This window comes from Diadema setosum, chromosome 1, assembly GCF_964275005.1.
Source record: "Diadema setosum chromosome 1, eeDiaSeto1, whole genome shotgun sequence".
Taxonomy (NCBI): domain Eukaryota; kingdom Metazoa; phylum Echinodermata; class Echinoidea; order Diadematoida; family Diadematidae; genus Diadema; species Diadema setosum.
Genome location: NC_092685.1, coordinates 51,053,745 through 51,072,622, shown reverse-complemented (window position 1 = coordinate 51,072,622; position 18,878 = coordinate 51,053,745). Strand labels below are relative to the sequence as shown.

General features: G+C 39.6%; 1 protein-coding gene and 1 pseudogene across 1 annotated transcript in view; both read left to right on the top strand.

Annotated features, from left to right (window-relative positions):
• LOC140231965 (complement factor B-like) overlaps positions 1–18,589 on the top strand; it is a 56,602-nt gene extending 38,013 nt beyond the window's left edge. Inside the window, exons 15-16 of the mRNA XM_072312118.1 lie at positions 905–1,099; positions 18,225–18,589. Of these exons, the coding sequence (XP_072168219.1) occupies positions 905–1,099; positions 18,225–18,589 (560 nt within the window). The remainder of the gene's footprint in view (positions 1–904; positions 1,100–18,224) is intronic.
• On the top strand, positions 5,187–6,540 carry LOC140232563 (uncharacterized; annotated as a pseudogene).
• Positions 18,590–18,878: the final 289 nt, after the last annotated feature.

The following is an 18,878-nucleotide window of genomic DNA, read 5'->3' as shown; positions in this document are numbered from 1 at the left end:
TACCTTCTGAATAATCTGCGGATATATAGTTGCACTAACTGATTCCAATGCATATTTTGTTTACATAATGTATGGATTTTTGTTTTGTACTTTGATTTGAACTATACACTGCAAGAACATCGGTGTAAGATTGAACATCATGGGTGTTAAATGTAACATAGATAAAGTGTCTCAATAGAGAATCACACCCACAGGTGTAGAAATTATATTCACCTGCACTTCGTGGTGTTGATTTGACACTGTAGCTGGCGATATTTTTGACACTGCGCTGGTGTTAATTCCACAATGGCACCACATGGTGTTGAATTGATATTGCTGGTGTTAATGTCAATGGTACATCACCCACCCAGTGTCAATAGGAGACCACATCACCTGGTGTTACTGTGGTGTAAATGTGTTCACACCTTCTTTTTTTTTCCAAAATCAAGTACTTTATCGGAAAGTTCTTGATTGTCTTGTTGAAGTTAAAAATCAACAAGAAGAACAGTAAGTATATAGGAAGTACCTATTCAAAAAACATTTTGAAGTGATACCCCGATGTGTGACTCTAACACTACAAAATAATGAGCATTAGAAATTTAACACCAGCTCGGTGTTTCATATTTAGCACAAACTTTCTGCAGTGTATAAATTGGTTATTCTGGGCCTGTTGCATAAACGTTGAAATCAAACATAAGTCAGTAAATTCAGCATTATGTAAGTCTCTGAAAACTCAATTGTGATTGATTTCATCTTTTTCATGCAACAGAGGTGATCTGCTCAAGGACCACAAAAGCAAAATCCACAAATTCATACAATGACACCATTGATTTATGTAGAGTTACAATGTGAAATTTTATGAAGTAGATTGTCTGGAATGCCCCGTTAAAGTCACAAGCCTGTCTAATCTGCACTGTATTTCAAGGGATCACCAATCGAATTACAGACGAGGGACAACAGAGATCACAGGAGTTTAAAGTCGCCGAAGTTATTTGGCATGAAAACTATCACATATGTCATGAGGTCCCCCTCAATGACATAGGCCTTCTAAAATTGGATGGCTACGCGGAGCTTGGCCCTTTCGTCAGAACTGTGTGCCTGCCAGATCGGGAAAATACAGGTATGTCTATACGTGTTTCAAATTTTACATCTATAGACAATGACATCAGTTTGCTACTTTGTAGCAAAGCATGTCATGTGGCATTTTATGTGATAACTAATGTATTTTGGGGAAAGGGAAGCGACAGCTAAAATTCCACTCACGTGTGTATTATTTTTGTACGTATGTATGAATGTATGTATAATATGTCCTATACAGAAATGCTAATGGCACTCTAGATGAGTATAACATCAAAATTACACAATTATATTGTTTATTTCTTTATTTCTTTACACCCGTAAACTACTTATTCATTTTCTACAACTGGATGAAATTTTATGTGGTATGATCCAATAATCACAAAGATATGCACATCATCTTTCTTTTCATTACACATCAGGAGACCTCTCCATCCAAGTTTTGTATAAAGTATGATGTGTAGTAACGGCTAACAAAATTTGTTATCTACTCAAGTGGTGCAAATTATATCTATTGACGTTAAGCCACGGGCGTAATCTGCAAGGATTTTCTTTTGTTCAGGACTTCGGGATTGATTATTCATTTATCCCCCTCTGATGAATAGAAATTCTTGCATACTTACGCCCGTTCGTTCAGCGAAACATGACGAACAACAGAGAGATGCATTTTGATGAAACAGGGGTCTCAAATTCTGATCAGTGTAGGTTATCATCTTGACCACGACACATGTCATAACATAACAAAGATATCATGCCAATTTTCTTAAACCTTCATATTAAAAAAAAAATTAAGTATGAGCCCGCAAGTTGTGGGCCCAAAATCTGAAAAAAAAAAGAGATGAAAAGTGGATGAAGACGTAATTGGACTACGTACTTTATTCAACGTGATAACGAAACTTGGATTGAGAGGTTTTCTGATGAGTGCTGAAAGAAGGCTCATATCCATGTGTTAAATGGACTATATCGCATAAAATTAAGTCAGTGTGTGTTGTATAAAATAATTGATAGGTTACAATTATAAAATTATATACAATATGATTTGGTAATTTTCAAATAATACCCATTTAGAGTGCCATTAGCTTTTTTTTTTGTGGGACACGTATATATATATATATATATATATATAAAACATATATATATATATATATATATATATATATATATATATATATAATGTATGTATGTAACCACTATATATATGAAGAGCTTGCTTCCAAAATGCACTAAATCCATAATTTTTCAATGGATGTAGCGCCTTTTTGAAGCAAGCTCTTCATATATATCCAGTGTGTGGGGGTGTATGTATGCAGTGGCGGATCCAGAGGGGGCGCAACCGGCGCACGCCCCCCCCCCCCCTTATTTTTTGTTAAAAACAAAAGAAATAAAAAGAAAAACAAAAGGAATGAAACCCGGATGTGGAACCACAAATATTAGTTGCGCCCCCCCCCCCCCCCCCACCCCTTTACAGAGTTCCTGGATCCGCCCCTGGTATGTATAATGTAACACAAGTAATCTCATGCATTTTGCTTTATTTTACTTTCTATTTTGTATGACGTGCATAGTTGCTGCTCTAAAGAATAGATAAAGTAGAGATGACATATGTGCCATATATTTTGTGACTCTGCGTGGTTATGAGAAGGAATCAAAAGACTAGTCACTAGCAAGGAGATCCTTTTTGTTCAAACTCAGTGATTGCGTACTTAGAGACGGGAAGTCTGCAGAAATTTTGTCTCTCTTGGCTCACTTTTGATGAAGATCTGATCCATGCTTAGTTTATTGTAATAACGGTGGAGCTCTGTGGGAGAATATCAAGGTTACAAGTTAATCCGACAGGTTAGAGGTTACTCTTTGTAAATAAAACTATGTCAGTACCACCTGTTATCACCATAACGAACATGACTGTAGAACATGACTGTAGTATGGTAATAACGTAATTACATCAATTAATATACCATGGAGATGGATCCCACCTCCCTGGTTGATATTACGCTCAAGTGTAGGCCCTTGTGTCAGATAATTGGCTCCAGCTGGATTTTCTTGCCTAAACTGAATTTATTGGCTAACTCGGTCAGCTTGGGGGTGTTGATTCCGAAAATTAAATTTAAAAAGTACTATATTTTTCCGAACGCATCTTCATTTCCAAGTTCAAAATGGCCACCGTTAATAGTTTTTGGCCCATATCTCGACTTGTAAGGAATGGAAATCACATAAAATGATGTGTTACCCTCATTTTTGATACCACAGATTCCTTTAAAATCATCACCTATGTTTTACCTCAACAGGCTTGGCAGTCATCTTGAATTTCAACAGAGCCGCCAATTCAAAATAGGTTTTGTCCTATATCTTAACTGAGTGACGAAAAGCATTGAGATTGGTGGCAAAACCATGTGTATGATACCACAGAGTTTATCAAAATCATTACTTTTGTTTTACCTCATCAGGCTTAGAGGCCACGTTATATTTCAATATGGCCGCCAATTCAGAATAGGCTTTATCCTTTTTTTTTTCAACTTGAGAGCAATGCTTATCATTGAAATTGCAGCAATATCCATGTCTGTGATCCCAACAATCTGATTAGATTACTCATTGAACTTTTTGTCTGCCCCGTCAGGTGTGGTGGCCATCTTGAATAAAAAAAAAAAAAAATGACCGCTTATTTTTTTTATATATTTGTCCTGTATTGAGTTTCAGCATGTGAGCCATTCAGATAGGCAATCTTTGCCCTAATGTCGGCTTGTGAGCGAGAAAAACCATTTAACATTTCATATATTCTTATTTGTAATATTAGCGAATGCACTGCAGCCATTTTGAAGTTCAAAATGGCCGTCATCCCAAAAATTATTCATACTGTCTATTTTAAAGTCCATTGCGAAAACTTAGAAGTCATGCTAGTACACGTGTTTTGTAGAAACAATGTATATCTCAGAGATCTGTTTATTTATTTCATTTATCTAATTCTATAATCTTTTGTCATGGTAGCCCATTCACTAATAAGTAGTGGTCTTCCATGGAGTCCTGAATGATATTGATGAACATAATATAGCAAAACGTATATACAGAAGATGACGTAGATATATAATCTACATTGCAAAGTAAGGTAAAAAAAAATAAAATGTACATATTCATTATGCCACCAGAGTGCCGCCGACATAGCAATTGAATCGCTATTGTGCTGGAATGATTAGCTAGCCAAAAACGAATTTCATGTGTTACATACAAATAAAAATTTGTTTAAACAGTCTCTTGTAGAAGTTGATCTGATTGAATAATCTAGCTTGTTCCATTCAGGTAAAGAAGATGCGACTGGGCTATCCACACCTTTGACAATCAGAGCGAAATCTTGGCACACGTAGACTTCTACTGTCTATAAGCCTTGTGTGATGTTCATGTACATCATAAGGCTAAAGTAAGTGTACCTGAAGGTAATAAGGTGCTAAATTATGAACGCATTAACACACTTATCGTCACAACGCGACTGAACTCGAAACGTTTGTTTAGTGTCATCCAATAACAACTTTCAATAAATCAGCCGACGGTGTGTCATAATATTATGTTTGGTCCAATATCATTCGTGCGGCCTCTTTTGAATTTTTTGTCGCTTAGCTGTATGGGATTAAAATCTGTTTGACCACTAAAAACAGAACAGTAATCAAATCGTGGTAGCACCTAGACTGTTATAGAGTAATTTGTATGATTCTTTGTATTTTTTTTTTTGTATTTCTTTTTTGTATGATCTCTTTATCATTAAGACACTCTTCTGTGTAAGTTTACATACATTTTCGATTTGTTTAGACCATTTCAGTTCTTCATCTGTTAAAACATCTAAACATTTGGTGAACCGAACTCTTTTAATCAGACTACAATTTTATTTCGGAAGTCTCGAAAGAGACTATGATGCATATCTAATGAGTAATGATAGAAGCCCGCACGCGCGTCCAGCAATACATTCGCGTTCGTTCCAGCCGACAGGAGGTTCTCCTGCCAGCTCCGCGGTTTGATTTCTTTTCATAAATTCATCGCCGGGATTTTACCTTCTCGCGAGGTATTTTTGCTTCGCCGGTCATCGGGAACCAACTGAGAAGTGTTTTAACGCATCTTTCGAGCCTAAACTATACGGTGGTTCGATAAAGATGAGCTCGAAAGAGCAGCACGATCCATCCTTCGCTTTACGTGCTACACGTGGACAGGAGGTCTGTGCCACGAAGTCAGAGTCACCAGCGCCTGCGCCTCCCTCCGGCGATGCCGGTACGGCGCACGTGCAGAAGAATGTGAGCATCGGTAAGGCTAAGGCTCCAGATTCAGGGAAGAAGCCGATGAAGAAAATTCCCCCCCCCCCAAAAAAAAAAAAAAAAAAAAAACCAAAAACAAAAACAAAAACAAAAACAAAAACAAAAAACCTCATACGGTATCAAAAGCCCCTTCCGAGGATCGGGCGTCTAGCTCCGGGGACGTTAGTTCTTGTCTAGACAAACTTGAAAATCTCCTCGCCGAAGTGGTGAAACACCTTCCCCAATCGCATGATAAAACCACTAGCCGTGCTGCTGTGGTACATACAGGCGCGTCTACATCTAAATCTACAGCGGAGGAATTTTCCCGCTTGCCTACTGACGTCCGCCATTTTGTTGGGGACGATTTTGATACGTCTGATGACACAGAGCGTGATGGACCGTTCAAGTTTTGACGAAGGGGTGGAAGAGGTTCCCCCTGCTGCACAGCTACCACCGTTGGCAGCCAAGTATGCTATCCCCCGCGGGATTGGGGAGGCAGTTGACGAGGAAATCGCAAAATCGGTGAAGTACTTCATTGGCAGCAAACTGGAAGATAAAGCCATCGAGGAAACGGTTGGAAAATACCCCCACCGAGCAACTGCCCCCACCTCGATACACCTACAGTGAACGCTCCCATTTGGGAACACCTGCAGTCTGTCACGCGTAATCGAGATCTGAAATTACAGAGAGTGCAGAAATGTCTGACTCGCGGTATTGCCATGGGGCTCTTCTTCGCTCTCTCGACGCGCGAGATATCTCCGAGTCTCAGCAAGACGCACTTGCAATATTGAGTAATGCACACTTCGAACTGAATTGCGTGAAAAAGAGCTTATTAAGACCGGACATCAACTCGGAATACGTGCATCTCTGTAAGCCTTCTACACCAGTCACGCAGCTGTTGTTTGGTGATGATCTCACAAGGCAGATGAAAGATCTAAAAGAACAACATAAGGCCTCTGCTGGGGTCATGAGGACCCAGCAGAAATATATTTCTCGTCCGAGCGGCTCTTTCCATCCGTACAGCGGAGCTCGCCGGCAGGCTCGCGATGCGGGCTGGACGGGCTCACGTAGTGCTGCAGCCTCACGCTTCGTGCATGGAACGGCAAAGCGTCCTTTTTTAGACCAGCGCTACCAGGGGAAGTCGCGACCTCCCCCACAGCAACGGCCGCAGAGCAGAGCTCATCCACAGGCCAGAAGCAAGACTCCCCACAAGTAACCCAACAGCCCTCCTCTGAAGAGGTAGGAGACAATGATTCAACAGATTGATCATTTGACATGTCAGTAACTGACCATAATGCATTTCTATCTTATCTAGAAGACAGTATTCTAGATCTACTCCTCGATTTACTAGATCTATAGAATCTAGACCTACCACTTCATGTGTAAATGACCATCCAGTTGGAGGTCGACTGAGGCTTCATGCGTGTAATTGGGAGAAGTTAACTTCAGATCCCACAATACTACAAGCTTTGAATGGCTATAGACTTGAATTCAAGCCTGAGTGTTTTCCACCTGAAAGGATTAAGCCTTTGGTTCAGTACAAAGTAAAGAATGAAGATTTGGCCAATATCCAAGCTGAAATTGTTTCACTGGTAGCCAAGAATGTTATTGAACCTTGTTCACATGAAGTGGGGGAGTTCATCTCTAATATTCTTACCCGCCCTAAGAAGAATGGCAGCCTTCGGGTCATTCTTGACCTCTCAGAGTTGAACAAAAGTCTAGTCTACCAGCATTTTAAAATGGATTCCATCCATACAGCAATGCAATTTATTACACCAGATTGCTTTTTATCCTCAGTCGACCTTCAGGATGCTTACTATTCAGTACCAGTTGATCCGCCGGATAGGTAATACCTGCGATTTGTGTGGCAGGGCCAACTTTGGCAATATCGGGCACTGCCAAAATTGGCTTAGTAAAGCACCGCGTCTGTTCACAAAGCTTCTCAAACCAGTTTTTGCTCATCTGAGAAGAGCAGGTCATTCTGTGGTAGTGGGATACCTTGATGATACTATCATTATTGGGAAGAGTGAGGCTTGCACTCGAGGAGCAGTTGATGCTACGACTGATCTCCTCGAAGACTTGGGGTTTCTTGTCCATAAGACTAAATCAGTGTTAAAACCCACTAAAGAAATCACCTTTTTGGGATTTGTCCTTAACTATGTGAACATGACAGTTACTCTCCCTGAATCTAAGAAGGAAGATATCACTGCTGAGTGCATAGGCCTGTTGAATGCCACAGAGCCCTCTATTTGAGAAGTGGCTAGAGTGATAGGGAAACTGATTGCTACTTTTCCAGCAGCCCAATATTGACCCCTCTACTGCAAAATCTTGGAAAAAGAGAAGATTTTGGCATTGAAGGCCAATAAAGGTCATTTTGATAGGAAAATGAGCTTGTCTAATAGAGCCAAACAAGAACTTAAGTGGTGGATTGACCACATACAGTACACCTCTAATCCTATCAATCAGGCATACAGTAGAATTGCGCACAGATGCGAGTGGGTCTGGTTGGGGAGCAACGGACATGTGCACAAACATAGGGGGACGATGGAATAAAGTGGAGAGAGAAAAGGCTGTTAACAATGAGATAATTTATCTAGAAACCCTTGCAGCAGGATTGGCATTGAAGTCCTTTTGTTCTAGCCTGAGAAATGCTCATGTTCTCATTAGACTGGATAATACAACTGCATTCTCATATATATCAACAATATGGGGGGCTTCTGATCACAGGACTGCAACAATTTGGCACATGACATTTGGGAATGGCGCATTGAAAGACAAATTTGGATCACATCCGCCTACTTGCCAGGACGGCTCAATACCACAGCAGACTTCATGTCGAGGAAGTTTAACGATCGAACAGAGTGGATGCTTAACAAAGCCCAATTCACTGAAGTGGTAGAACATTTCGGCCTCCCTGAAATAGATCTTTTCGCTCCCAGACTTAATGCACAGCGACCCAGGTATATCACTTGGCAGTCTGATCCTTCGGCAGAGAATGTAGATGCTTTTACAGTGGATTGGGGTCCATTATGGTTCTATGCTTTCCTTTCTTTCTGCCTTATCCCTAAATGTCTGCAAAAGATAAGGGCAGATAAAGCCACAGGGTTGTTAGTAGTACCAAACTGGCCTACACAATCATGGTTCCCAGCACTTCAGGACATGCTGACTGAAAAAACACTTGTTCTACGTAGACATGCACAACTTCTCGTTCAACCTGTGTCTTTAACGCCCCACCCCTTACACAAACATTTGGATTTGCTCTGTTGCAGGCTTTCGGCCAACCCTTCAGGTCGCAGGGATTGGGTGCAGCGACCGTCAAGGTCATCATAGCTTCTTGAAGGATATCTACACGACTGTAATATCATAGCTTCATCAACAAATGGAAAGTTTTCTGCACTGCCAACATCTCCAGATATCTCCAGACATCATCGGAATGGGCCCTAGAATTTCTTTCAGATTTGTTCCATAAGGGAGCCAGCTACGGTACCATAAATTCTGCCAGAAGTGCACTGGCTTTTTTTTTTTTGACACTCACAGACAGTTTGCTTTCTATAAGCACACATCCTCTAATAACTAGATTTGTGAAGGGAGTTTTTCACTTACGACCCCAGACCCCGATACACGGAGGTGTAGGACGTTAGAACTGTCCTCAACTATCTGAGGAGGAAATCACCTGCAGGCGAATTGTGTTTGAAAGAGCTTGAACGTTGAAAGTGACAATAGTTATTAGCGCTTCTCTCAGCACAGCGGGTACAGTCATTTACTGGTTTGAGAATAGACAAGATGACATTCAAAGACAACTCCGTTAATTTCTTAATTGATGACTTGTTAAAGCACCACAGACCTGGTAAATATACAGGCCAAGTTGTTAGTCTAAGAGCGTACCCTCCAGACAGAAGAGTTTGCATCCTATACGATACCTTCGAAAGTATCTGAGAAGGACTCAGATCATTAGGAAGGACCAAAAGTATCTGTTAATCAGGTTTTTTTTAAACCGTATCACAGGTTTTCTACCCAAACTTTGTCACGTTGGATAAAGACAGTTATGGCAGAAGCTGGGATTGATACCAGCTTGTTCTCGGCACACTCCACAAGAGCAGCCTCTGCCTCCGCTGCCCAGAGGAAAGATTTGCCTGTACATGAGATTTTGGCACAAGCAGGCTGGAGTAACGAGAAGACATTTCAAACATATTACGCGAACCCCCTCAGGGAGGAGAATGGGGGTTTCAGCCAAGCAGTGTTACCGTAAAAGGTAAAGCCATACCCTTCAGTGGTAAATGTGGTCATTGGTACAGTACTGTATGGCCCCCAAAAATGTGACTACCGGCTTCAAAAGTCTCCTATTATTGCTCATTATGCATCGTAGTCTCTTTCGAGACTTCCGAAATAAAATAGAAAATTTAAATGAGAACTTACCTGTTTGAAATGTAAATTGTATTTTATGAGGAAGGCGAAGGAAGAGACTACAACGTCCCTCCTCTCCCACCCTTCTTCATAATCTCAGGTAGTTCTCAATAGCAGTAGGATGACTGTTTGATTGGTAGTCACATTTTTCGGAGCTACTAATATTGCTGGACGCGCGTGCGGGCTCCTATTATTACTCATATATGCATAGTAGTCTCTTCCTTCGCCTTCCTCATAAAATACAATTTTCAAATTTTAAATTTCAAACAGGTAAGCTCTCAGTTAAATTTTCTATTTAATGAAATACTGAAATTTTCAATTTTCCCGAGATTTGCACGGGAACCGATAATCATGACAGAAGTTTTATCAGTGTTAAGGACGGGACGATTCACCCATAACTTTGTTTAGTGCAACAGTTATCTTTTCTTCCAAAACTGCTGCATCATTAGCACTGACAGTGAGGGTCGTATCGTCAGCGTATCTACAACACCATCTGAAGTACACCCGGGTAGACTGTTGACATAAAATGAAAATAAAAGGTGACCAAGAATCGACCCTTGATGTACATCTGATTTGATAGCTGAAGGATGGGACTTGGCTCATTTGAATTGGGTCACTGGCCCTCTTGCTGTCACTTTGATATGATTTCAATTCAATCCGATTCAATTCAATTCAATTCAATATAGGTTTATATATCTACATTTATATCTATGAAGGCAACTCGTGAAATTTGATTATTATATTAATCTAATGACCACTGATTCACAAGTATTGCAAGAGCAATTGATATAGAATGAAATTAATAGTCTAAAACCAGATTGATTTGGGCGTAATAAATCACTCGCTTTCAAGAATTCGCTCAGTTATTGATGTACAGCCCTTTCGATAATTTTACTCACGGTTGGTAAGATTGAGATGGGGCGATAGCTATTCAACGAAGAAATATCACAGTGAATAAAAAACCTATAGTCTTCTACGGAATATAGAGACTCAGTCAAATAGATAATAACAAACATCAATAGTTTATTGAAGAGCTTTGAAAACAAAAGCAAACAAATCAAAATACAAAGGCAAAGAATCCTTGTCTTTCCCACGTTTAAAGTTTGTTAATCCAAAGTTTCTTTGGCAGAAAATTAAATAAGATTTATTGATGTCGACGAAAATCCGAAAATGAAATAAAATTCGTATTATAAAAGTTCGTTAAACCCGACAAAGGAAATAGGTCCGTTTTATCCCATAGTGAAATTAGGTTCGTAATGTAATTTCCACTATAAAATGAATTTTATGTTGTGACAAAATACGGTGTTAAAATTAAACAAAAAATGTACGCAAACACACGCACGTGATGCATCGGACCACTGAACCTCCCTCAAACGGTAAGCGTAGTCCTTATGTTGCGGGTACTGTATACTTTATTACGGTTATGATTATGATAATTCGACTATTATGATCAATATCATCATCAGGATGAGCTAAGTATTAAATATGATGTAGAAACGGTTGTCATAATTTGGGGCTATATACTCAAAGGTAGAGAAAAGAAAATGACACGTGGGTGTAATGCTGCCGCGCCAGTGTGCTCGCCTTGTTTCTGATACCAGTGCAGTGTAGATCATCCCCTTCCAAATCTAATAACTATACTCGACAGAAATGATGATCACCCCTCCCCATTCTCTTTGGGCACATATATTATTCACTTTTATAATGAATAACGTACATTTCTTCTTCTTCTTTTTTTTTTTGACTAACGAATCTCCTTTTTGGAATAATGAGCCTTAATTCGTTTTCGGATACACATGATTATCTTGAGAATACTATGGACGCTTCAGAATAAGGAAATTTATTTCATTTTCAGATCAACGAACACTCGGCACTAACGGACCCTGCTTCATTCTCGTTTGGCCGATTACCCCATTGCGAAATTCACTATTCAGAAATGTATTTTTCTGAACTTTTTACACGCATAAAACCTTGAAAATCAAGGCGAATGAAAAATAAAGTAATCAAGTCTTTTGTGGGTCATCCTACATAGATCTTTTCTAGCAGGCACAGGACATTCTTCACGAGATAAACTTCAAGATCTCACATCATGCACAATACGGGTAAAGATGGGTCCGACTAACTACCTCCTACACTCATTGCCTGTAATGTATACTAACGTTTTCACTCGGATATCGCGAGCTGGTTTCGGTAGATCCAGGTGTCGCGTCGGTTCTATTAAACGGGGGCGGGATGAAGGCATCTTGTCCACTGGCACTGAGTTTCAATAATTGCGATCCCTTGGCATTCGTTGTCCCCTGCGCCTCATGTCGAAAGATTCTATATTCTTTTGCGAGATTTCTGGGTCGGAGACGTATACCTCGTCTTGCAAGACCTAACTGTTTTAGTAGCTCTCTACTCGGAATCCGTACAGAGCTCTCTATACGCAGCATCAAATCGAGGAAAAGAGACTAACGGAACGACGGCTATGTACATGTATTATAGCGCAGTGCGATCACAGAACTCTACACACACGAATTGCAAACAGTTCTGCAAATGTGCCATGAGCCCCATGATTACGCAACATTCCCCACACCGTCTCTCCCAAATTCACGGAGGTGAAAAGGTCAACCTCCCAGACCAAGCCGTGCGGTACACATCGCTCGCGTGTGCGGAAGATAACGGTTGAAAAAGCCTCAAGCCCAATGTAGTCAAATTCAAACGGTAGAGGGAGGTAAGGTCGTATCACGGAAGAAAGTGTGGGTCCCACACTTTTATCGGACGACTTTATTTTGCATTTCTCAGCCATTTCTAAACCGATTTTTGTCAAACAAACTTTGAATTCCCCATAAATTTCAATGCTCTTTCATATTTCATAAGTAGTTTCTCATTATTTTGCAAAAAAAAAAAAAAAAAATCATCCCGACGTGCCATCATCAACCAATACAGGACTAGCCCTTTAAATATTGGTACTACCAGAGCCTTTTTCCATTCATGTGCAACAACTCCCGTAGACAGATATTTGTTAATAAGATCACAAAAGGCGTTTTCACATCAGCCCGATAAAAATCCAAGCTCGAATTATCTTTCGCGATCGCAAATTAGCGCGCTATTTCATTTCCTATTCGCATCAGCCCGAACATTATCAAATAAAGTGCTAGTTCGCATTAAATATCCTGCTATTTGGGAAGTTTCCCGAGTTGGACTGAGAAATTTTCTCGATCATTAGTGCGCGAATTTGTATTCACATTATCAAATAGCGCGCTATTTCGAAACATCGGGCTGATGTGAAAACGCCTATTGAGATTCTACAATAACATTCTTTGTCATCTTTAAAAGTTTGCAGCTGATGTGATCGTCTCCTCTTGCTATATCTATATGCCAAAGAGTTGAGTCTGTAGGACCTAAAATCTCTCGTTATCATATTTAAGCTACATTGAGAATGAGATGGAACAAGACCTTTGTCCTCTTCTATTGAGAAGTATTCCTCTGCAGATCTTTTGTAATCTTAGTAGCATTAGATATTACCAAAAAAAAAAAATGTTTCAGCAATATTTGCGTTGTCCGATACTTCTTCACCATCAACCTTTATGGTATTGGGAGAAATTGGTGATGATTTGGGCATAAGTTCTCTCAAGCTCTTCCACATTCTCTTACTGTTGTTACGATTTTGTATAATTTGGTCAATATTAAAGGGGCCCTGAAATCCAAATGCATGTTGATTTGTGTTGATTTATGATACCCTCAACATCACTTTTGCAGTGAAACGAATATCTAGAAACATTCCATAATTTTTTTAATGACTTTTTTCTTCTATTTTTCTTCAGATTACTTGGGACACGCCCACTAAAAATCCTTCCAAAACCAATATTCTTGAGATGACCTCATCCATCTATCACTGCTAAAGTACTGAAATGTTTAAGAAAAGACATTGAAATGCACCTTCCTCTCTACTCAGCATAACTTGCATGTTTCTGTGATATTAATGTGACTAACAAAAGACATGGTGAGGGATTGGAGCAGGGAGGTGGACTTCCACCTCCCTGATGTAGCGAGCTGTCGCAGCTCGTGTGTGTGCAAAGTCCATTGCTCTCTGTGTGCCTGTGCTGAAATTATAGCGAGCTGCCTTTGCAAAAGGCTATGCGCTTCATTGCTCCGATGCAGAGTGGTGAACTTCGTCGAGTTGAAAGTGAGACAATGAGGAGAAGATTAATTCCATCCAAATTAAAAACCCATGATAACAAGGATCTTTTAGCATTAGCAAATGTGAATAAGCCATCTTACTGTATACTGCATTTTGTATCACAGAAACTCTTTGTCTTTGAGGGACCATAAAGCCCCCGTTCCACTATGCCGTTCTCGCTACGATTTGACAATTTTCTCAGATCGGGAAGGATCGGGTAAAACCTGAGCCGATCTGGACACAGTACGATGTTAGAACGCTCTAAGTACGCTGCAGTTACGACTACCAAGTGCTTGCTACGCTCTTACTACGATGATCGGGAATGAGACATTACGATCTATGCCGCTGCCGGTACGCTTTAGAACGATGTAGCTACGCTGTCAGTGCGATGTTGCCGATGTTATCCGATCGATGCACGCTGTATTTACGCTCTGAACGATCTATACGATCTTATCACGCTGTTACCCCGTTCAGAGAGCTGAAAAGTGCCCGATGTGCCCCGATGTACCCCGATTCGACTGTCGGTCTGCAGTCAGTCAACTTATTAGCATGCAGAACCGAAGAAATATACTGTGGACCTCGAAGAGGCTCCTCAACTCACGGTTCTTTTGCAGCAATGCATTGTATAAACAAAGACGTGCTGATTTTCCAAGGCTTTTTCTTGATGTTGTTGCTTTTATAGTCCGTCTTCCTCCAGTTTTCATAGATGATTTCATATTCTTCAAAATTCTGCTATGTCCTCTTCCTCCTCTTTCAGCATCACGCGCAGTCTCTCTTTCTTCGCCTTTTTATTTTTGGGTAGCTGCTTCGCTGCTTTCTTCTCTTCTTTTTCTCATCTCTTCTTCTTCTTCGAAAATTACAGCTAAAATTACTTCCCGTTCTTGTGCCGATGTTACTACGCTCAGAAAGACCTTGTTACGCTCATCCCGCTGCCTTTACGCCGTCACTACGCTCTCCCCGCTGCGTTAACGCTGTCACTACGCTCTCCCCGCTTGCCGTACGATTAGAAATATGTCAGTTTTGATCGGGGAGATCGGGAAGAAATTTTGAACCGGTTCAAAATTTCTTCCCAATCTGAAAAAATGCCCGCTCCAACCCCGACCTCCACACGCTGCTGCTACGATGCTTCCGATCCCCGTACGCTTTTGCCGCTCTCTCCCGATCTGCTAGATCGGGACAGATCGGGGTCCAAATCGTGATAGTGGAACGGGGGCTTAACGTAAAATAGGAACCGTTTCAAACTTTGAATCCACATCCGAACTTGAAAAATATTTTCTGAATGTTTTCAAATGTTTTTCAGTGTCTTCAAATCCACTGAATGAGATTTATGAAGAATGTAATTTATGTGCCTTTACTTGACAACATCAATGTTGATCCAGGTCTTATCATCATAGAAATCTTCTGAAAAATACATAAAGGAAGCTATTTATTGTGAAGTCACATCAGCTATGTATTACAGTGACTTTGTGTAAAGTGAGAAACTTTTATGTAAATCTGCAAGTGATCAAGATCATGAAAGTGGTGTCACAGGTCCAGCAAAAGAAGCCGCCATTACGACGAAATAACTTTCCAAAAGCAACCCGTGGAAGTTACTGGGTTCTTAGTCTCTCACTGACCAGCTTTAAGGTGGCTTCTATTGGAACAGAAACCAGGTATGTGTGAAAGGGAAACGCAGTGAAGCTGCAAAAGAGATAGTAGGCCCCAATCTCATCGCTGCGTAGTGGCTTCTACATTGGCGGTCGTATTGGAATTCGAAATGGCTGTCACTTCCGATGATGTATGACTTAAGTGAAATTTGTGGTCTCAACAAAAAAGATATTTACAAGAACAATTAATTTTTTGAATTTGCATAATGTTTTTACAAATTCTCAATTTGGGTTCCGTCAGAAACATAGCACCATTCATGCTCTTTTAAAGTTTATTGACCACGCTGCGCACACTATTGATAATCATTCTCATCTTATTGGTATCTTCCTGGACTTCTCCAAGGCCTTCGATACAATTAATCATGAAATATTACTTTATAAACTGTCTCATTATGGAATACGCGGGAAGGCCTTGGAGTGGTTCAGGAGTTACCTACAAAACCGAAAACAATATGTATCTCTGAACGAGTACAGCTCGAGTTTAGAATTCATTAAATGTGGCGTCCCACAGGGTAGTTTATTAGGACCTTTACTTTTTATCATTTATATCAATGACTTTTGTAGATCATCTGACATACTCTCATTTATACTTTTTGCTGACGATTCAAATATTTTCTTTTCTCACCAAAATCCAGATACTCTTGTACGCATAGTTAATTCCGAATTGAAAAAAGTAACTCAGTGGATAAGAGCTAATAAATTATCTCTTAATCTTCAGAAAACTAAGTATATGTTTTTTAGTAATTCTTTAGAAGATTTAGACACAGGTATTGTTCTTGATAACACTTTGTTAGAACGAGTTCCTCATATAAAATTCCTTGGTATCACAGTGAATGATAAACTTTCGTGGAGGCCGCATATTACTAACATTAGTACAATAATTTCACGCAATATTGGTATTATTAATAGACTCAAGTTTCATATTCCATTGTCCTCTTTGTTGACGTTGTATTTTTCTCTAATTTTACCTTATCTTAATTACGGACTCCTAGCGTGGGGTAGTGCCCATCAAAACTTACTAGATAAATTACTTTTGTTACAAAAAAAGGTTATTCGTATTATTTGTGGCATCCCGCCACGTTCCCATACAGAGCCATTATTTATTAAACATGAGATTTTGAAAATTAAATATTTGTATTTTTTTCAACTTGGTCAGTTTATGTTTAATTACAATGTAAATGCACTTCCCAGAATTTTCAATTCAATGTTCCCACGGAACCAGTCTTTTCATGATTATCCCACTAGACAATCTAATGAGTTTCATTTACCCCTCCTGAGAACTTTATTGGCTCAGAAAACATTTATATACACTGGTCCTAGATTTTGGAACTCACTGAGCTGTGAAATAAAAAAATTCCCCATCTTTGTATTCTTTTAAGCGCAAGTTGAAACTTTTTTTATTAAATCCTCCCTGACATTTTTTTTCCATTAACAGCTATAGTTTTTGTTAACCTCAGAGTTCATCATCCACCCACCAATCATTCAAACACTGAATTTATTATTACGTAAAGAAGTAGCCATTACAATCCTTGCTCAGCTGCATGCAGCACCAACTCTATGAAGCACATTCTCTACCATCCTCTGTTCCATTTCCCTTATTCAGCGTGTAGGTATTCTCTCATTCTCTCTTTTCTTCTTTCTTTCCTTCCATACTTTTCATCTATTCTGGCAAGTTGTGTCATGTTGTTGCGTTTCTTCTGTTTTGTCCCGTCCTGTCGTATATTATATTCGTCACAAGTGTTTGTAAATAAGTAATTTATAGGTTTTATGAGTGGTTCACAATCTACAAGCTTTGCTTTTTAGTGGACCTCTCTATTCTTTCTTCCTTTTTTTTTCAACTGAAGCATGACTTTGTATTATATTTTTTTTTTGCCAGTATGCGCTCCTATGTTTATTGATACCATTTATTAATTAAGACAAATGTTCTTTGTTTATGATGTAAAACCTGATTTATCTTGTGTTATGTTTTTGTTGAAAAAGAAGAAGGAAGAAGAATGAAAATAAATGAATTGAATTAATTGAATTGAAAGAAAATACACTGTAGTAATAGTATTGTCATTATTAACGATGCTTTTTGCCGCTCGCAAGTCGAGATACAGGGAAAACCCTATCAATATTGGCTGCCATATTGAAATCCAACATAACTGCCAAGCCTGATGAATGGAACAGAACTGATGATTCAGATATCTCCGTGGTATCACAAACATCGGTCATAGTTAGAATATCTATTGCCACCATTTCCAATGCTTTTCATCAGTCAGTCGAGATATATGACAAAACCTATTTTGAATTAATTGGGGCCATATTGAATTCAAGATGGCCGCCAAACCTGATGAGGAATAACCAAAGTGATGATTTAATGAAATCTGTGGTATCGGAAACATGAGCAATTCACTATTGTTTACATGATTTTCAACCCTTTATAGAAGTCGAGATGAGAGACAAAAAGTATCTGGTATTTATTTCGAAATTCAAAATGGCGGCTGAGGATATTGGACAAATGGTACCCTAAATTTTCGTGATCAGCATCCTTAAATTGACAAAGTTAGCACCCCCCCCCCCAAAAAAAAAAAAAAAAAAAAAACCCAAACAAATAAACAAACAAACAAACAAACAAATTTTGGCACGAAAATCCAGCTGGAATACATATTATTCTACTGCACTAACCACACTCACCTGTATTTGTAGTGCGGGAGTTGAAAGAACGTATAGCAACTGTCTCTGGCTGGGGATCAACGGGAGACCCAAGATATGATATGAAGGATCTCAAGATGAGGATTGTCAACGGAAATTATTGCTATGCCATCGACGGCACCAAGCAGTTGTGCGCAGGTCTGTCCAGCTATGCAAAAGCCGAACACCACGTGAGCCCTGGTGATTCCGGCGGGCCGCTGGTTGTACTGCGCGAAGCGGTGTCTCCAACCTTCGTGCAAGTGGGAGTGGTCAGCTTTGCCAGCCTCGGGGAAGGTTCCAGCTACGAGGGCTATGACGTGTACACGCGTGTGACATTCTATCTCGACTGGATCACTAGCACTACGAGAGAGCACGAGTAGTTCAAACAAGTCCCGGAAAGAAATCCACTCCTTTCTTTATTCTCTCGCTCTTCTGTGTCATACATCCTGTTCTCCTTGTAAAATTTTGATGTTTTTCGTTTCCTTTTTTTTCTCTCCCTCTATCTTTCTTACTTGTCCTCCTTTGTGGTTTGATAGTCACTTTCACTTCATATAGATTATTGATTTGGCCTATATCTGAATGTTATGCCTAAATGTATAAATGTGTGATTTTTATGAATTTATCAGTTGTGTGTCTATTATCGAAACATACACAGATATTAACAATATT